Here is a 19,496-nt window from a genome sequence, read left to right on the forward strand (position 1 = left end):
TTTTTAGGAAGCGTTGCCAGGGCCCTTTTACCACTCCAGCTCCTCACCCCGCGGGGTACCGCTCTCTCCAGCCCCCCCAAGATGCAGGTTTCCACCGTCGGGACCACAACCCATCACGTTTCAGCACGCAGCTCTGCAGCCCAGCTCCAGCCACGCCTGCCTCGCCATCCCCGCAGCTCTCCCGACAGCACCAGCGCTATCCCAACACCCAAGCGGCTTTCTCCTGCGCTGACCTCTGCTTCGGACCAAATGCGTTCCTTACACAGATGTTTACGACAAAGCAGCAACATGCTTAGTTTTTTCTTTTTTTTTTTCCTTTTTTTTTTTAATACAAGAGCTGTGTATTTAAAAAATATACAATTTTTATTTTGAATTTCTACAGCATAACCTTGTGGGATAGTTTGTAACAAACAGTGCAGGACCCTACCTAAACCAATCAATAAAACATCCGAACTCCTGCACTGCCTTCAGAGCAGCGATCAGGTTGTGGGGCCTCTACCATCGCTGCTGCCCCTGCTACGGTGACACTGGGTCACCTCTTGTCCTTGCTTGCCAGGCCAGGGCGTTTGGAAAGGATGGAGAGGGAAAGGTGGGAGAGGGATGCTGGCTCATGCTCAGGCATCCCTGAACGGATGCTTTTTCCCCTCTCAACGCTGAGGGTGCTGGCCACGAACATGTCATGTCCCCAGCATTTCTGGAGCCAGGGTCTCCACAGCCAGGCCAACCCACTCAGCAGTGTCCTGGGAGACAGGGGTCCTGGTGTCCCTCCCTCCCTCCCTCCCTCCCCCAGCTGCTCTTCCCAGACAGGTCTAAATCATTTTTTGCTGCACCAGTGAAGAAATGAAGCACAGGCTGGGCTCAGGAGTCCACATCCCTGTCCGTGAGTATCCAGCACGCCCACTTCAGCATCGCCTTTGAGATCCTGCAAAATCAGACCAAGGGAGCCAGGGTGAGAAGGGACCCAGCTGAGGACACACTGCCGCGCAGCTGGGCAGCCCAGTAACCAGGGGTAAGGCAGAGTTTGGGGACCTGCTGCAGGGATGCAAGCAGTGATGCCTGCATCCCGCGGGGCCAGCCACGGGGCAGGGGAACAAGGGACGGCCATACGAGGCCATCGCTGCACTGACCTGACAGATCTTATCCGCTCACAGAGCTCAGGGCTCGGCGCCTCGTATCTGTACTGCATCTTCTTCTCCTTCACGTACTGCAGAAGCGAAGAGGAGGGTGAGGCTGGTCTGCCCCAGCTGCAAAGCCCACAGCACAGCCCCACCCTGAGACCCCCATACACCCAGGGAAACTCTGGAGTCTGTCTCAATCGTTTCCTGCTCTTCCAATCTTATTTTACCCAGAGAGCTGGAAGATGCTCAAGCTTGGGTTCAACCACATCTGCACCCAGTACCCCAGATCCTATTTCAGGAGGATTGGGGCCACCATCTATGTCAGCACCTGCTTTCAACTCCCCCTCCCCACCAGCCAGGTGAGGAAAGGCCCTGGGGATGGACACCAGCAGTGGGGGGGACACAGCGAACCTCCCTGGGGACCACCCCCCAGGGAACCCCACCAGCTGCTTCTTCTTTACCGGCTGCAGAACTCTGCGCTGCTCTGGCCTGGAGCTGGGGCCACTCGCTTCCTCTTCCTCCTCCTCCTCAGAGAACTCCTTTCCACGATGCAGCCCCCCTTCCTCCTTTCTGCTTTTCTTCGCACCCTGTGTGCTTGCAAGCTCCAGTCTTCTGCTCACGTCTCCCCCCTTGCCCCACAGGGCACCTTGGGGACACTGCTGCCCACCAAGGGCTGGCAGTGCCTGGCTATCTCTTGCCAGCAGCTTCCTCTTGGCACCCACAGCAGCTCCTCCCTGGGTCCTGGCACGAGCCGGACCACGTTCTAACGTATCTGGAGGGAAAGCTGTGCCACTGGAGTCCGCCTGCTCCCTGTGAGGCAACTCTTCGGGCAGGGATTGCAAGCGGCTGCTGTGCAAGATGGGAAAAGCCGGGGAAAGCGATGATGGGGCGGCCTGAGAGCCCGCTGATACCTGTGGGCTTCGAGCAGGGCAGGGGGCATTGCAGGCTGCCTCCGCAGCTGGCATTGCCTGCACGGTTCCGGTCTCCACCAGATTGGTATCACTGTAGGAGCAGAGCAGGGAGGGAGAAGAGGTCTGCAACGGCTCTCCCTGCGGTAAGCCCTCGGGAGAGTCCTGGCTACACAGTTCCAGCAAGTCGGGAGTGTTGCTGTCAGCAGCCACGTCTTGCTCGGTCTTCTCTGGTAAGAAAAAATGCATGGTCAACTCGAGCAGGGGCTGGGTGGCTGGTGGGGGGGCCTGCCCCAGCATGTTGGGTTGGGCAGGAGAGCACCGGAGCTGGAACGATGCAGGCACAGGGCAATGGGAAGACTACAGTACTACTTTTTGGCCAAGAGAAAGCAAGCCAGCATCCAGGATGAGCTACATGGTCACCCAGTGAGAGGAGAGGGGGTTGTCTCCTGCTGGAGAGGCAGGCTGGACATGCTGGGGCATGGAGACTCACCACCCGAAGAGTTCAGGGTCAAAGATATTGGGGGGAGCCTGTCCCAGGGGTTGTCCAGGGATCCCTCGGAGCTCTCCGACAAGGCTGTTGACTCGACAGCTGCAAAGATCACGGCAGGGTGTTGATTTTGGCAAAGAAAGTGGCTGCCCACTCCCAACCCTGCAGCAGCTACGAGCTGTGCATGGGGTCTTGGACAGAGACAACACTCAAGGGGAGCTCTGAGAGCCCTTTCCAGCTGAAATTGGAGTGTAGCCGAGCCAGACTCCTTTCAAGACCCCAGCCAGCCCCTGCAGCAGGCTGCCCAGAGAGCAGGCAGGCAGGAGGAAGACCTTGTCCTACACCCTGCACTGTCCAGGACAGCAGCTCCCTTCACCTCCTCCTCTACGTGGAGCTCCTGCAGGTACCTCTGCAGCAAAGCTTGGTGACACCAAGCCCAGTGAGGTGACACAAGCCTGCCTTGGTGCTGAATCACAGCCAGCCAGGAGCCCAAACTCGGGCAGGAGACCCAGGCTCCGTGACAGCATCAAAGGGACAAAATCACTTGTGCTCCCATCACAAGGAACCGAAGCTGCTCAGCTTCAGCAGGCTGCAGCAATGAGACCATTCCCTGTCTGCTCAAAGGCAGGGCTGGGAGTCCTGGTCTCCCAAAGATCTGGCCGTTCCTGGTACCTCCTCTGCTCAATCCAGGGAGAAGATGGGCTAAGACAACCGCAGATGAAACTACTAAGAGCTTGGATGGGATCTGGAGGTCCCACTACTCACGGCTGGCTTGGGATATGACACTTGGTTCTCCTGGTACTGTCCTGCCATCACCGCTCTTCCCAGGAGTTGCTTCGCTTGTGTCTGCAATGAAAGGTGCACTGCTGGTCACATTCCAGCACACTGCACAGCCGGAGCAACGCAAGTCGTCTCCACAGCCCAGGGAGACCCTTATTTTGCCTGCTTGGGCACTGAACTGCCCACCTGGCCACCTTCCAGACACAGCCAGCGCACTGACCTGCGTTGGAAACATCACAAGCAACTGTCTCCTCAGGAGTGATCACCAGGGCGTTGGCTGGGACCGTGAATTTGTCCTCACCCTGCTGAAATAAGACAGATTACATGGTTTTCACTGGGCAGTCCCACTTGAGATGCAGGAGCCCATCTGTAACTGGCAGCTCTCTCCCCAGCAAACCTCCAGCTCTGCCTACTGCCCTTCTCCTTCCTTCTCTCACCTCTCCAGAGCACCACGAGCTGTCACAGCCCTGGCTCAGATGGTCCTAGCAGCCAGACTGACCTCTTTCTTGCGCTCTGCCTCCCACTGGGTGACAGGAACCTCGTCCTTCACCACTGCTGGAGTATCCTTGTGAATCCGTAAATCCAAGCATTCCTCAGCATTTTCCTTCAGAACTTCCAGCTGTTTCTGTCCTATGACATCAATCAGCTGAGAGATGGATGGCTCTGGAGCAAAAACACATGAATGTCAGTGGAGAAGATACCTTAAGTCAGGCAAGCCTCACTTGCAAATGCTTTTACTCTGCTGCATGACTGTCATGTGCACTGAAACCTGTGGAAAGTGGTGCAAAATTCTGCATTTCCCTCGCTTCTAGGAACTATCTTTCCTTTCTCCACACAGATCCTGGAGCAGCAGCGTGAGCACAGGTTTGCAACGACCCATGCCGCTTTAGCTGTCAGCACCATCTTGTCCTGCTTCGGGCTTAGCAACGTTGCCTTGTGAGATCTGGTCAGGTTTGTGCTACCTCCACCTAACACAGACCAAGCTGAGGAGAGCCAGGAGCCCCACTAAGCAGCCACAGCATCGCATGCACCCCCACAACTCTTTACCTGAACTGGGAGCGTTCTTCAGAGCAAGACTCCTCCTGCAATGACCAAGGAGAAGACAAAGCCAGGTTAGAGCTGGGGCACATGCAGGCCAGCAGCCCTGTACAGCTCTCGGTCGCAGATCAAGCACCCTGGCTTGGGAGAAGCAGCTTGTGGAAGTACTGAATTCCCTGCACGGCGCTGGATCTGGCCACTGGTCTCTGCTCAGTATTCCAGGAATATCCAACAGGCAGCCTGGTTCCTGGAGATGGACTGATGGAGATCCCTGAGGGTCTCCAAGCGTGGAGTGAAGAATGAGCTGCGCAGGGCTCACCCACTCAGCCATGCTGCCCACGGCTGGCAGGAACAAGTTCCCTGCAGGTGTTTCCCCCCAGCTCTGCCAGCTCAGAGGAAGAGGCTGAGGATGGAGAGCCCTCTCAGTCACCAGGATTTCATTTTGCATTATCTACTCAGCTCTGTCATGTCCTCGGGCAGGGAGTCCCACAGGTTAACCAGGAGCTGCCACAACCTGTGCCTGCCCTTGCCAGCCTGCTCTAACCCCGCTCAGAGCCTGCATGTTCCCGTCATGGTGTCTGGATACATTCCCCAGCAATGGCCAGCCTCTTACTTACAGCCAGAGCTCCTTTATCTTCTGCAGCACAGAGGGCTCCTGGTTCCTGCAGCAAGAGAGAAGCCGGTTACCGATTCTCTCCAAATCCCCATTTTCCTTCACAGTTTGCAATGGAGACAATTCCTCTTTCAAAGAGCAAAAAGTCCCCACCACAACCAGGTCACACCAGGATTCCCAAGGTCAGTGCTGCTCCAAGAAGACGAAGTCCCCCCAGAGCAGAGCCCCCCACCCACTTCATGGGCCGTACCCATCGGATGACTCCAACCTCTGCCTCTCCATGGGAAGCACGATGAAGCGTTGGGCCGTGAGGTAAAACTCGCAGTCTTCCTGCAGGGAAAATGGAGCGCATAAGGCATCTCTGCATTCCCACCTCTCCTCCCACCTCCTCTGGGGCCAGTGAGCGCACACACACCCACCCAGCTCTGCCACCAACCCTCCAACCAAAGTGAGGACCCCCTCAAAAAGGACAACCCTCTTCATCAGGGGGTTTGCACCTTCCTGCATCAGCTGATGGCTCTTCAAGAGCCATATGTCAGGCTGGGCCAGCCTGAGGCCATGGGGACCCTCCTGAACCCCTGCAAGGGAACATCAGGCAGGTCTGCCACCAGTGGCCTACGCAGGGCTTCCGCAGCTGCACGACAGCAGGAGGTAACAGCTGGTGGCCCTGGGGGAGATGCACCACATCCCCAGGGAGGGCTCATGCCATCCCTTGCCCCAGTGCACAGGCCACCTGCCACAGAGCCTGTCAGGAGCTGCAGATGAAGGAGAGAGAAGAAAGGTCACCCCTCATCTGCCTCCAGCTCCTGGGAGCAGCTCAAAGCATGCAGGAAGCACAGCAAGGTCAAGGAACAAGTTGCTTCTGCTCATCAGAGCACTTACCAGCCTGGCCTCCTCTCGGAAACACACAGTGTACTTCTGCAAGACGATAATTCTGCAAATTAGGCTGGAAAGCCTGACCTGCATGTGGGTGCTAGAAAAAGAGCAGAGCAGGAACGTCTTGGAGAGATGAAGAATGGAGTTGGACCACCCAGACACAAAGCGGGGCTCCCCCAACAGCTACACTGGGGCATGCTGGAACATGTCTCAGCATGAGCATCAGAGACCAAAGGCTCCTGGTTTCCTGCAGCTTACTCCTGCTGGTTATCCTTGGCTCTGCTACCAGCATCCCACCAGTCTAGCGGTATCCAAACTGAGGAAACCACTGAAGGAGCAGCCCAGACTACCATGGTTAATGCTCTGGCTCCTTTCACAAAGCGCACAGACTCTTTAGACCTTTCTAATCACGTCTACATACCACCACAGCTTCTGCCATCGATCCCTGCCCATCCTAGCCAGCCAAAACCAGCCAAAACACTGGTGCTCAGCTTTCTTTTCTTAGCAGCTCTTTCACTCAGACTTCCCACCCTGTGATTGCTTTAGCTTAACACAACCTGAAAAAAGACCCGACAGGAGCCCCACTAGCAGCTGTGGAGAACTGCCGTCCCAGCCACAGCCGAGTCATGGGGGAACCCACTTTTCCTCCGCCTGTAGAGCTTCGGATGTAATGACGACACGGATGTAGTAGGATCCATCTGAGATCTGTAGGACGGCATCTTGGAGGGCACCAGGTTTGCCTGGAGTAGTTGAGTCACTCAAAACCTATCAAGAGATTGGGGATGGGGAAAAAAGAAATCTCACTTTCAGAATTCCCCATGAACAAGGACAGGACATCACACGTGGCTGAGAGCCTGGACTCTTAGCAGAAGAGGTTACCACTGGGGTTTGGGCAGGCCTGGGACACGTGCTCCTCTGCAAAGCAGAGGGAGACAGAGAGCGGCAGTAACCAGTAGGATCACCACAGCCAGTCTCTTCTTCTGAATGAAGTTCCTGGGATAGCAACCCTGAGCCTGTACTAATACATGTTCACACTGGGTCAAAACAATACCTGAGGGAAGAAACAAACTGCTCCTCCTCCATGCTAAAAAGATCAGTCCTCAACAATTGGGACCTTCTGTCAAGGAGAGCCTGCCGATCCCACTGCATAAAGTCCCTGTACAAGCCAAGAGGCCCGCTCCTGATTCCCAGTGGAGTCAGAGCAGCTTAGCGCGTGCTGCGAGAGAGCCATCCAAGTCATCTCTCCTTCTGTTTAAATTACAATACCCATCTCTTCTTCTGTTTAAATTACAATACCCATCTCTTCTTGCTTCTGTTAGCAAGGAGACATCTTCATCCAAACCCTCCAAGTCCACAGCTAACGATCGGCAGCACTGACTCCACTTGGTTGTTTTCCTCCTGCTTCCTTCCTGCTGCCCATCAGGCCTCAAACAGGCAAGAGTCCCCTCACTAAAGCTCTCTCCTGCTACGTAGGATAGATCAAATGCCAAAGACACCACCAGCGCTGTACCAAAAGCTCTCCAGGCATGGCGCAGGAGCAGGTTTTGTGCCTCAGAGACCCACGCCCTGAATCTCCACACAAGAGGCTCTCCCAGAAGAGACAGCATCCAGGGGAGAACAAGCTTGTGGTCCCACAAAGGTTCACCAATAGACAGGATAACGCTCCAGACACCCCAGCAGGTCCTGCTTCTGCCTCATGCCACCTGCTGTCAGGACCATCCACCAATTGGCATGGTACAAGGAAGGATGGGATGCAAAGAGGAAGACAAAGCAGCCTGGGAGTGCAAGGCTAGAAGCTGACCTTGGAGACCGCAAACTCTTTGGACAAGAGCAGGGCACACCTACTAGAGGTGCAAAAGTCAGCCAAAGCTGCCAGAAATGGGCAAAACAAAGCTCCTCCACCCCCCAAAAACAACAACAAAAAAATCAGCAACTTTGAGGAGGAAGGGTCGCGCACCCACAGCCACTCCACTGGGAACTGATGAACACCTCCAGGAACTTGCATTTCAAATGCTGCTGGAGCACATCAGGACAGGACAGTAGCGCTTGGTACCTACCCGCAGGACCTGCCCAGCCAGGAGATTCTCATTGGCATCCAGCTGCTCATAGTTCACCAAGAGGTTGGTAATCCAGGGCTGCAGGACATAGATTTTAGGAGAAGACATGTTCTTGTTGTCATACACAAACCTATGGGAGAAGAGACAAGGCACCAAACCATAAGAGCAGGATCTAGCAAAGCTCTGCCATCCTGGGAATGGTTTTCCACCCCAAACACAGGAACAGTCCCTGGAGCGGGCTCAAATCCAGCCCAAATCCACCCGCTTCTCCGCAAGAATGCTCATCCTAAGGGAGCTGTGCTGAGGAAGATGGGCTGCTGGGGGCATGTAGCTCCCACTGCATCCCGCTCGCGCCGTGGAGCGAGGAGACATCAGCAGGCACCGGAGCTCCTTCTGCAAGCTTCCCACCCAGTTCAGGACATCTTTTTTTCCCCCTCTTCCCACATTGTTTACTATCCCCCAATAATCATTTTCCTGTGCCCAGGACTTAACCGTCACTCTCTTAACTGCAAAAGGGGGAATCTTTGCTGGATGAGGGCCGTGCAGAGGGGCTGGGACAGGCTGGGTTTGGGGACAGGCTGGGTTCTGGATACGCCGGGTTTGGGGACAGGGTGCGCTCAGGACAGGCTGGGGTTGGGGACAGGCCGGGCTGCCATGTCTACCCGCCCCCCACCCCCCTGCCTCACCTGGGGCCTAGCGCCTGCCACTGCCCCGCCGCCTCCGGCCCGGGCTGCTCCCCGCCGCCGACACAGGCGGTCCCCGCCGCCGCCATGGCCCCGAGCAGCCAGGCGAGACGAGGCCGCGACCCAGGAAGAGGAAACGGGGCCGGGCTGCCCGGGATCCGGGGCGGAGCGGCTGCGAGCCCGATCCGCAGCCGGCAGCAGGCTCCCTGCTCTCCTCCAAGCCTTTCCCGGGCACACGCAGGCTTTCCCCCATTGTTTGCTGGCTTTTTGTTACCACCTCCCTTTGGCGGTTACACACAGTGCCCAACGCTACCTTGTTCCGTTGGTTTTGGCCCCAGCAGCCCCAGGTTCTCTGCGAGTGATCGCTCGTGGGAAGGAGCCTCCTTCCACAGCGGCTTGTGCGCGCTTCACCTCTTCTGGTGGCACTGAAACTGCTTAGCCTGCTAAAAATCATAGAACCACAGGGTGGTTTGGGATGGAAGGGACCTTAAAGCTCACCCAGTTCCACCCCCCTGCCCTAGGCAGGGACAGCTTCCACCACACCAGGTAACTCAAAGCCCCATCCAACCTGGCCTGGAACCCTTCCAGGGATGAGGCATCCGCAGCTTCTCTGGGCAACCTGTGCCAGTGCCTCACCACCCTCACAGGGAAGGATTTCTCCTTATGTCTAATCTAAACTTATTCTCTTCTACTTTAAAGCCATTATCCCTTGTCCTGTCCCTACACGCCCTTGCCAAAATGCCCTCTCCAGCGTTCTTGTAGCCCCCATTAAGTACTGGGTGCTATAAGGTCTTCCCGGGGCCTTCTCTTCCCCAGGCTGAACAACCCCAGCTCTCTCAGTCTGTCCTCACGGGAGAGGTAATTACAAACCACTACTGTTATCTCCCACTATTGCAAGCTGTCTGTGCAGAGTCTGGGTGACACTGCAGCAGAAACCACCTGAGGAGGCTGTGGGATGCCCAGATCCTCCCCACAGGGTGTTCATCAGCCCACGGCGACATTCAGGTAGTGCTTCCCCACCTTTAGACACAGCAGGAGCTCCTGACGGTTCTTCAGGCATGTTGCTAAACTCCTGTGTCCACCACTCAGATGTTTTCCTTGGAAAGCAGCTGGGAGTCCAGTCCATCAGTTGGTCCGGTGCCTTGTTGCTGCAGGAACAAGCCAGGGCATACCTGGACCACCCTGGGACTGGATGTCCGTCGTGTGCTCTGTGTGCACCTGGGCACTCAAGGCTGAGCCCATCAGCAATGGTGGTAGTGCCTCTAGGACAAAAGATTTAAGAAGGGAAAAAAAAAAAGCCTGTGCAAGAGGAATGGCAGCCAGAGAGAGGAATATGTTAGAGGAACAGCTCTGCAGGCACCGAGGTCAGTGAAGAAGGAGATGCTGGAGCAGAGATCCACCTGCAGCCTCTGGAGGACCCCACGCCGGGGCAGGTGGATGCCCAAAGGACACTGTGGCCTGTGGGAAGCCCTCACTGGAGCAAGCTCCTGGCAGGAGCTGTGGACCTGTGGAGAGAGGAGCCCACACTGGAGCAGGTTTGCTGGCAGGGCTTGTGACCCCACAGGGAACCCATGCTGGAGCAGTCTGTTCCTGAAGGACTGCACCCCGTGGGAAGGACCCATGCTGGAGCAGTTCATGGAGGACTGTCTCCCATGGGAGGGACCCCACACTGGAGCAGAAGAGCGTGAGGAGGAAAGAACAGCAGAGACAATACATAATGAACTGACCACAACCCCCATTCCCCATCCCCCTGTGGCACTGGGAGGGAGGAGGTAGGGAAATCAGGAGTGAATTTAAGCCCAGGAAGAAGGGAGGGGTAGGGGGAAGTGTTTTAAGGTTTAGTTTTGTTTCTCATTACCCTACTCTGATTTGACTTGTAATAAATAAAAATAATTTCCCCAAGTTGAGCCTGTTTTGCCTGATGGTAATTGCTGAATGATCTCTCCCTGTCCTTACCTCAACTCACAAGCCTTTCATTATATTTTCTTTCCCCTGTTCAGCTGAGGAGGGAAGTGATCAAGCGGCTTTGGTGGGCATCTGGTGCCCAGCTTGTGTCAGCCCACCGCAGGGCACATCTTGGAGCAGGAACAGGGGTAGCGCTGGCCCTGAAAATCGAGGGACTCAGGTTTGGTGGAGCAGGGAAGGTACAAAGAGCAGCTCTCCAGACATCCAACCCATGGCATTCCCTGCCTGGACAGGACGCTCGTCTCCCTTGGCGTCATTCCTCAGCCGCCGGGAAAGGTGGATGATGGGTATGGACCACAGCCAAGAGACTGGGGCGCAGGTAGAGAATTTCCTAGAGCTACAGGCTGATGCAAGCCCTCGCGGGAAAATGCGAGATAACCAAGTAGCTAAAGGCACCTGTAGAGTCAGGGCAAGAGCAGTGTAGCTGCGGACGGAGCAGCATGGCAGAGCTTCGAGTCTGCTCCGTTCTGGTGACTGGGGCCAACCGGGGAATTGGCCTGGGGTTTGTCCGGCATCTCCTGGCAATGCCAGACCCTCCCAAGTGGGTCTTTGCGACTTGTCGGGACCCCAAGGGACAGCAAGCGCAGGTGAGGCAGGGCTGGGACGCAGTGGGTTGTGCTGGGGGACGGGAGCGCTGGGTGCCAGGGCAGCGGGGTTGGAGCAGGGACGGGGTTTGTAAAGGGCTGAGGCTGCAGAGGGGCACCGCTGCACTGGGCAGGCAGGCAGGGACGGCTGTGGGACCAGCTGTGCGTGGGATGTGCAGAAGGGACAGTGCCACGTGGTGTGTGCGGGAGGCACGGAACCCCATCCGCTGGGAGCAGGGCAGAGCAGGGTGCTGGGCGTGAGGTGGTGCAGGGATGGAGCTGGAGTGACGCAGGCTTCACCTGGGGAAGGCTGAGCCTCTGCACAGCCCCTCCTGCCTCTCCGTGCCCACACAGTCCCTTCTCTTGCAGGAGTTACAGAATTTGGCCTCCAAGCACCCCAACCTGGTCATCGTCCCGCTCGGTAGGTGCCCTGAGGTGGAAGTCCCTCACCCCAGATCCCCTGGCACGTGCAAACCCTGGGGCCCCGTGCCGGGACAGAGCCCTGCTGACGGGCCAGTGCCTGTGGGGACACCGGGCACTGCCATCCCTCCTGCCCATGGCCAGATCTGAGGGCACATCACTGTGGGGACACAGGGGGCTCCAAGCCATCATGGGGATGCTGGCACTCAGCTCTCTGTTGTTGGCTTTGCAGAAGTCACCGACCCTGCCAGCATCCAGGCAGCTGCAGCCAGAGTTGAGGAGCAGCTGAAGGGCTCGGGGCTGAACCTCCTCATCAACAACGCTGGGATCGCCAAGTTGAACTCCCTTGATACCGAGACGCTGGAGGACATGACACGGATTTACACCACCAACACTGTTGGGCCCCTGCTGGTGGGCCAGGTGAGACGCTCACGCGAGTTGGGCTGTCCCGTGGAGCGCAAAGGGCTGGTGGGAGAGGGTCCTGCCTCCACCCTGGTGCCCAATGGATTCTCAATTGAGAAGAAGCTGACAGAGCCACAGGCTGGAACTCAGGAGCTGAAGCCTGGTGGACTGTGGCAGTGGGAAAAGGAGGGAGGTTGTTCATTGTGTTGGTGCCAATGTTGCCCATTGTGGAAGCACCTGGTCCTCTTTCCTGTGCCAACTCTGTGTGTGCCCCTGTCTCCTCTTCCTCCTCGCAGGCGTTCCTGCCCTTGCTGAAGAAGGCTGCCCAGTGGAGCCCGGGCTCAGCGCTGAGCTGCAGCAAAGCAGCCATCATCAACATTTCCAGCTCTGCAGGCTCCATAGCTTCTCCCTTTGGTTGGGAACTGATGCAAGTGGTCTCATACCGCTGCAGCAAGGTACAGCCACACTGTGCCACGGACAGATTTGCTTTCCCCTGCCCTTTATCTGCTGCGGGGTCTGCACGTGTCCCCTTGCAGCCACCCTTCCCCTCCCAACGCCATCCCTGCCCTGTCTCCTCAGGCTGCTCTGAACATGCTGACCAAGTGCCAGTCCCTGGGGTACCGGGAGCACGGCATCCTCTGCGTTGCTCTCCACCCTGGCTGGGTGCAAACCGACATGGGAAGCTCCGTTGGACCCACGGTAAGAGTTTCACCATGGTGGGTCCATCAGGGCTCTGTGCTGATTTTTCACGGGAGGGAGTTGCCGCCCTGAGCCCCTGACCAAAACCTCCCTGCCTGACCCATCCCTGCCTGGGCAGCTGCCCCTGCCCTGTCCCCGGGGGTCTGGTGCCCCCATCCCTTCGGCACCCTGCTCAGCCCCTCTGCCCAGGGCTGGCGGCTTTCCCCTTGCCCTCGAGCAGCTCCTTCCCCTGGCTCGGCTGCTCCAGGGCAGCCCTTAGCCAGGCCTCGGGTCCAGGCTGCCTCTCCTGCTCTGTCCCGCAGCCCCCTCTGACGGTGGACACCAGCGTGCGAGGGATGCTGAAGGTGCTCGCCTCCCTCTCCGAGAAGGACACCGGCACCTTCCTGGACTGGGAAGGGAAAGTGGTGCCCTGGTGAGACGCCGGCCCAGCCTCCTGGCAGCGGGGCCCTGTGCTGCTGCTCCCACCAGCACCACATCCTCAATAAACTCCTGACTGAGAGCCACCGGCTCTGCACCGACACCGTGCTGGTCTGGGGACGTTCGAGGGGCTGGGGGTGGGAGAGTCCGGCTGCATTCTCCCCTCAGTTGGGGATGGTTGGTTGCAGGTGGGATGGATGGACACAGGGCACTCGGGCAGCGTGTGGGGAGCAGGCTCTGGGCTCAGCTGGGGCTCACCATCTTGTCAGCCTGTCCAGTCCTGCTGGTCTCTCCTCGGCCCACCACACTCAGGACACGGCTGCTGGGGAAGGAGCACCCTTGTGCCAGCACAACTCGGGGCACGGGTGGGCAGGAGGGGGACATCTCCCAGCCAGAAAATGGCTGTGGAGGTGGGAAATGGGACTTTGCCCTGGACAAGGCATCAGCACAGACTGCCTGAAGGCTCAGTCCCGGGTGCTGCTGGTCTCGGTCTCCGTTCTTACACTTGGGAGAACCAGGCAGGCGGTGGGTGGCCTGGGGCACGTGGGTGCCCCCATGGGCTCCCCTCCATGGGCACGGTGCACAGCAGAGCATCCCCAGCACCTCCCCTACCACCTCACCTCGCTGGCACCGTATGGGTACATGGGGATCTCGGACACCCTGAGGCACAGCCCGATGGAGCCCAGTTTGGTGGAGACGTTGATGAACGCAGCCCTGCTGCACCTCAGCCCCTCCTTTCCTGCACCCTTCGCTGCCTTCTCCAAGAGCGGCAGAAATTCCTGGTGCAGAGACACCGATTCCCTGTTAATGCGTGGCAACCTGTGAGCTTGAGGACCACCCTGAAGGTCTCTGCCACAGATCACAGAGGAGCAGCTGCACAGACACCCCTGAGAGAAGGGCAGGGGATGGGGAGGGCGCCCCAAGGATGGGCCAGGTGTTGAAATGCACATTGAAATGAGCAGCAGTTTTAACTCAGCTCTTGGTTTCGCAGCCTTAGCTGGATTAAACCTCGATTCAACTCCTTTTTGGCCATATGGAGGCTACTGCTAAGTAGAACTCAGCTGTATTGGCTTTCCGTATTCAAGGAATTTGTGATTGCACAAGGGATGCTCAGTCCTTGCACACTGAGACTCCCAGTTTTATTTGCAGCAGGAGCCAACGCAGCTGGATGGGCACATTTTAAGGACAGACACCATCTTTGGGGAAACAACCTCACTATGCTCTTTGAGTCCTTCTGTCTTGCACAGCAGCTATCTGGGCTCTTAACATAGCAGGGACACATTCATTTTATTGCTGAATTCTGTGAAGATCTTTTCTGATTGCTGTCCATTCTGACTGATCATTTAGAGCTATCTCTGCCTTTTTTAACAATTTGTGCTTAAACTGATCTTCCACAGCACAACTTCCCATAGCTTTTTTTTTTTAATTTTTTTTTTTTTTTTGGCTTCACATTGTTACCGATGAGGATTTGGAGCTGACAGAGGAGCTGAGGTGAGTACAGGTAATAAAAGATTTGGGATATAACCTGCAGTATTTGTTTGCAGGCTCTGAGTCTGAATTTCCCCATCTCTACAGATGCTCTGGCCAAGCTGGGGGGACCACCCCTCTCAAGCAACCAGAAACAACTGAGATTGTGCAAACAGAGGTAAGCCTTTCCAGTGCCTTTTTGTTCACTTAAATATTTATATCTTTTTGAAAATCTGCTGCACTTCAACTGCAGGATTCTTTGGCTAAAGCAAGAGGAGTGGTATTTTTTAAGTTTGTGTTCAGCTTTTGAGTTGGTTTGTCAGGATGTGCATCCTCTACCGGGTGCTCACCCCACTGAAGTGGCCGTCCTTGATTTAAAAGGGGTCATCCAAACACCTTCAGGATCTGAAATAGGACGGTTAGGCCAACATTAAACTTTATATATTGCCTTTTAATAGCCCAAGTGCACCACCCGAGCCCTCAAGAACCATGAATATTCATGCGTATGGACATGTTGGGAGTGTGCCTTTGCTTCTTGTGCACATTTCTGCACAATTTTTTTGCAGGTGCTAATCTGATGAGCTGCTGGGTGGGGGGAATTGTGGAGCTATGTTTGGTTTTTGCAACACTTTGCCTTCTGAACGGTGTTTCTGTTCTCACGCTTTGACAAGACTGACTTAGCAAAAGTTTGCAAGGCTGAAGACTCCCTTCTTGGAGTATTTTGTACACTGATGAGCAGCAGAACAATCCTTTTTCCTGGCATTTGTAACTAGTCTGGTGCCTTTACGGTGGTAAGCAAGTATTTGAGTGGCGTGGGACTTGTTACCACCCTGCCTTGTGCTGCACAGACCTTCGTAAAGGTGTCATGAAAACATCTTTGGAGAATTTGATGAGATAATCTGCTGTGGGGCTGCCATTTGTGAGGGGATGGAGCCTTGGGATTCGAGAGGACGTGCATGGCCAGCCGCAGGACATATCACAGGGTGCTTTTTAGTGACTTCTCTTTGGATAATGATCGAATGGGGTTCAAGGCTCCATCATTTCACCACGTGTGAGGGATCTTTTCAGTCGCTTTGGTGAATGATTAATTGCTCTGTTTGGACTTCTCGAGTCATTGCCCAAGGGGCCAGCTGTGTGGGACCAGCACATTTCTAGTGGTAGGCCAGCCAAATTTAGTGAAGGAACAAACTCTTGTGTCTTTGGAAAAAAATAAGAGGGTAAGGAAGAAAAAGAAAACAAAAGGAAGCGACAAGTCGTATGCATTTTGGAGAGAATTTCTAACTTTCCTTTCTGAAAGGTGCATTATTCGTACGAGTTTGAAGCAAACCTTGCCTTTAGATTGAGAAAAACAGCCTGGAGCAGCTTCTCCTTTTTAAAAATATTTTGTTGCTGTTGGATTTTGCAAAGCTTTTTAGCTTATTTTGGGACTTTATTGATAGCTTGATTTTAGGGGTGTGTTTCAGAAAAGGTTGTTTATTCAGTGGTCAGTCCCTTAAAATGTCCCTTTTTATGTCAGCCGTGCTTTGGTGAGCAAAGTAAGCGTGTACTGCCAGTTGGGGCTCACAGGGAATTTTAAAGATTCTATATTTTATCACAGAGAAAGTGTTCTACTTTAACAATCTATTGATTAGTGTGAGAGAGATTTGCTGCCTCTTTTTTAGTAAAGCCTGACCTCAGGAATGCCTTCTTTGCTAAGAAATGCTAAAAATTTACTTGAACTTTTCAGGTGATTTTAAACAATTAAATAGGTAGGAAGAAACCGATATGGTCTCTGCATTGCCTTGATTCAGTTTACTTATTATTGGCTCTAAGGAAAGACTCAAACTTATTTAGAATCTCTGGTTGCTTCCCACCTCACTTATAATAATGATGGCAATTTTGGTGTAAACTCTTCCTTAAAATGCTCCTTTGGGGTTTGGATGGGGTTTTTACCAACCCTGTTTTCTAAAAAAAAAAAAAAAGAAGCTGCAAGCGGCCCCTGCTCTCTCAGACAGCACCGTGTGCCTCCTCAAGACACATCCACAGGAAACCAGGTTCCTCAGCCTGGTGCTCCTTATCTCCCCACGCTTCACCCCAACGCTGTCCTCCCCAGCGAGCTCCCATCCCTGCCCAGCACCCTGGAAGCTTCTTGCCTGTGAATACTCCAACTTTGGCAACACCAAGCACTACTCTGGCTGCTCTTCCTGTTCTCCTCCAAGTCCCTGTGCTGTCCAGGTCCATTTCCTACCTTCTCCTGCTGCTCCTCAGTGCTGCTGACAAGGGCCACCGAATCTGGCCTGCCTCCACAGGAACAGGGAAAAGACATCTCCCCAGTCCAGACTGTCGACATCCTGAACCGGATCATGCCTCTGGGTCTGAGCATCAACCTGCGATACCAACACCACCACAAGGCCAGATTTCCTACATGCATCCTTTTAGCCTATTTCTTTTCTCCCTTTTTTACCTGCAGCAAAGGAAATGCTGATTGTGGCCACCTCCACCGTTGTCCCCAAACCAACCCTCCTACTTCGGAACCATCCAGTAAGTTTGCTCGCTGTGCTCTGCCTTGCTTCACTTTGTGAACCTGCATGTCCCAGCCCAAAACTCAGGCACTGTATTTAGCATGTTTGGGAATAGAGATCATGCCTTTCCCGTGAAACTTGCTCAGCTGAGGTGTCTGGAGCCACCTCTGCTTGCCTCCAAAGCCAGTTTGACTGCTTCCAGACGGAGGATAGCTCTGCTTGGAGGGCAAAGCCTGCCCAGATGTGTGCCCATCCTTCCCCACCTGGCAGGGCTGGAGCTGTCAGCGTTAAGGCAGGCTGCCCAACAAAGCTGCTCCCAGTCTCGTCCCTGAAGCAAGCAAAGGGCTAGAAGCAATGTTTGGTGCAAGGAGGGAGATTGCTCCATAGCTGGACCAGTTTGATGCTGGGGTGCTGGGCAGCTAATTCTCTCAGGGCCTGGAAACAAAGTGATGGAGCAAGGTTAGAAGTCACCAGTGGCACCCGCAGGTCTCCCAGCCCTGCTCCAGGTCACCCCAGCTGGAGCCGGGCCAGGGTGGCTTTGCTTTTGCTGGGGAAAGCATGCGGGGCTGTTCCCAGCAGATGGGGCAGGGCGGCTTCCCCGCGGCCTGCAGGAGAAGGGGTGTCACTGGGCTCAGGCGCTGCCCCCTGTCCTGGGTGATCCCAGCATGGAGAAGGGGTTGGCCGGCCATCAGCACAGCCAGGAGCAAGCGCTGAGGACATGGGTACTACGTCTGCCCCTCTCTGGGCCATCTGGCTGTGGCCAGCGATCTCCCAGTTTGCAGGGTGAACTTGGGATGGTTGAACCCAGAGATGCTAATCCAAAGCCCAGCCTGGGAAGCGCATGCCTAACACTGCAAGCTCTACTTGTGCCAATGCTTTCACCCAGAGCACCCCGGAGCCAGCAGAGAAGACCCCCGCTCCCTGCAGCCACGGATGCCCACTGCCGGGGCTCTAAGCTCACAGCCATCACCCTTCTCCTTGCTGGAGGACAATGCTGGATGCTTGTCAGACCAAGAGGTGCCTGCAGAGACAAAGCTCCTGCAGCCCAGACCAACCTCGGGGCATGAATTTTTAAGAGGTGGAAGTGAGTAAGGTGCTAAAAGAAACGAAGAGCTGCCATTTAAAGCCTCAGCTGAAAAGGAAGAATTTGGGCAACCTGAATTTAAGATGAGGAGGAAGTAAGAGGATGGATCTGTCACATCCAGATGTGCTCAAAATGACACATCCGTTGCCCAGCCTCACTCAGCCTGGAGGAGGGGACAGAGCTGACTGTTCCTCCAGTATTTGAGTGGTTCCAGGTCTGGCAATCACCAAAAAATACTTGGCCCAGCAGGTGGGAGATGCCGAAGGGGCTCCAGGTTTGGATGATGTACTTTCAGGTGACACAGAGCACGGAGAGGAGGAAGCAGTGCTGTTTCCTTCCATCTTGGTGAGTAGACTGTTGTCCTCGTGAGAGGAAGGCGTGCTAGGTGTGGATTTGTGTGGTGTTAGACTCAGACCTGCTGCACCAGGTGTTAGATGGTGTAATCATCCGCGCAGGCGATTGCACTGCACAGACTTGCCTGCTCCTACTGCTACCTGCAACTGGCATCCAGAGCAGAGTTCCCATTAGAAACCAACAAGACTGGAATTTCCTCTTCTCCTTCCAGGCTCCTTGGGAAGGAGACAACAGACACAAGCAAAGAGGGCTGCAGGACCAGGAATGGTGGGAATGGCCACAGGCCAGCACTGAACTGGGGATGGCAAGCATCACTCAACCTTTGTAAGTAGCCAATTGATGGCAAGTGAGGTCAAGCAGGACAGCAGCACAAACATACTCATGGTTCAGGAACCACAGCTTGGGGCCAGGAGGGATGCTCTGGGGAAGAGACGACCCCAATCTACAAGATCTCAATGCTGTAGAGATACCTGGGGACCATTCAGGTTGGAGAGGACCTGGGAGGACTCCACTCCAAGCCCAGGGTCAGCAATGACTTCGGATCAGGTTGCCCAGGGCTTGAACCAGACCTCACAAACTTCCAGGGACCCCGTGGTCTCCCTAGGCCCCCATTTGAACACTTGACTGTCCTCAGTCAATGAATTTTTCATCAACGCGACACCTCCCCTGTATACCTGCTGTGCCTCTTGGCCTTGGACTGCATGCCCTAACCGGTCAACTGCCCGACTGCATGACCAGAGCGTGTTCGCCATGTAGTGAAAACCCTCCCTGCATCTCTTAGCCACGACCTTGTCGCCTCAGGCCCATGCAGAGGCCTTGCGGCCATTACATCCCCCAGCGGGGAAGCCAGTGGGGTTTTGGCCACTGCTCCAGCAGCCACCTCGCCCACCAGCCCCAGCCAGCTCCCTCTCCTCCACATCCCCTTCTTGGCCTGAGCCTTTTGCAGCCCCTTGCTCTCTCCACACCCGCACCCAGGGCCTCAGGCCTGCCTGCAGGGAGCAGGGCTGCCCCAGACGGGCCAAGGCCTCACGGTACCGCAG

The 19,496-nt window shown here is 55.4% G+C and overlaps 2 protein-coding genes across 4 annotated transcripts; one reads left to right on the forward strand and one right to left on the reverse strand.

Annotated features, from left to right (window-relative positions):
• Nucleotides 1-340: 340 nt before the first annotated feature.
• On the reverse strand, nt 341-8,897 carry ACD (ACD shelterin complex subunit and telomerase recruitment factor). 3 transcript variants are annotated; one of them, XM_086758157.1, is made up of 14 exons: nt 8,877-8,897; nt 7,881-8,010; nt 6,464-6,588; nt 5,830-5,920; nt 5,198-5,277; nt 4,952-4,996; nt 4,344-4,378; nt 3,796-3,959; nt 3,517-3,601; nt 3,282-3,362; nt 2,520-2,618; nt 1,580-2,256; nt 1,128-1,204; nt 341-922 (listed from the first exon to the last, which is right to left on the reverse strand). In XM_086758157.1, the coding sequence occupies exons 2-14, from the start codon at nt 7,986-7,988 to the stop codon at nt 859-861; spliced, it is 1,731 nt and encodes a 576-aa protein (XP_086614283.1). In that variant the 5' UTR covers nt 7,989-8,010; nt 8,877-8,897; the 3' UTR covers nt 341-858. The 3 variants fall into 3 exon arrangements, with proteins under 3 accessions (XP_086614283.1, XP_086614284.1, XP_086614282.1); XM_086758158.1 differs by lacking the exon at nt 8,877-8,897 and adding an exon at nt 8,567-8,643 and having other exon boundaries at nt 3,517-3,598; XM_086758156.1 differs by lacking the exon at nt 8,877-8,897 and adding an exon at nt 8,567-8,643.
• Nucleotides 8,898-10,968: 2,071 nt separating this feature from the next.
• Nucleotides 10,969-13,153, forward strand: LOC104473324 (uncharacterized). The gene is made up of 6 exons (XM_086758016.1): nt 10,969-11,115; nt 11,482-11,533; nt 11,765-11,952; nt 12,231-12,389; nt 12,514-12,633; nt 12,936-13,153. Exons 1-6 carry the CDS (start codon nt 10,969-10,971, stop codon nt 13,047-13,049), a joined length of 780 nt encoding a protein of 259 aa, XP_086614142.1. The 3' UTR covers nt 13,050-13,153.
• Nucleotides 13,154-19,496: the final 6,343 nt, after the last annotated feature.

This window comes from Chlamydotis macqueenii, chromosome 13 (assembly GCF_036417535.1).
Source record: "Chlamydotis macqueenii isolate bChlMac1 chromosome 13, bChlMac1.mat, whole genome shotgun sequence".
NCBI classification, from domain to species: Eukaryota; Metazoa; Chordata; class Aves; order Otidiformes; family Otididae; genus Chlamydotis; species Chlamydotis macqueenii.

What these genes read in the sequence shown, in the direction of transcription:
- ACD (XM_086758157.1), bottom strand. Translation starts at nt 7,988, where the DNA reads ATGTCTTCTCCTAAAATCTATGTCCTGCAGCCCTGGATTACCAACCTC. An exon ending in TCCGAGAGGAGGCCAGGCTG is followed by an intron (nt 5,278 to 5,829) that starts GTAAGTGCTCTG and finishes TTTTCCCTGCAG; the next exon opens with GAAGACTGCGAGTTTTACCT. An exon ending in AGGCAGAGCGCAAGAAAGAG is followed by an intron (nt 3,602 to 3,795) that starts GTCAGTCTGGCT and finishes GTCTTATTTCAG; the next exon opens with CAGGGTGAGGACAAATTCAC.
- LOC104473324 (XM_086758016.1), top strand. Translation starts at nt 10,969, where the DNA reads ATGGCAGAGCTTCGAGTCTGCTCCGTTCTGGTGACTGGGGCCAACCGG. An exon ending in CCAAGGGACAGCAAGCGCAG is followed by an intron (nt 11,116 to 11,481) that starts GTGAGGCAGGGC and finishes CTTCTCTTGCAG; the next exon opens with GAGTTACAGAATTTGGCCTC. An exon ending in GAAGCTCCGTTGGACCCACG is followed by an intron (nt 12,634 to 12,935) that starts GTAAGAGTTTCA and finishes TCTGTCCCGCAG; the next exon opens with CCCCCTCTGACGGTGGACAC.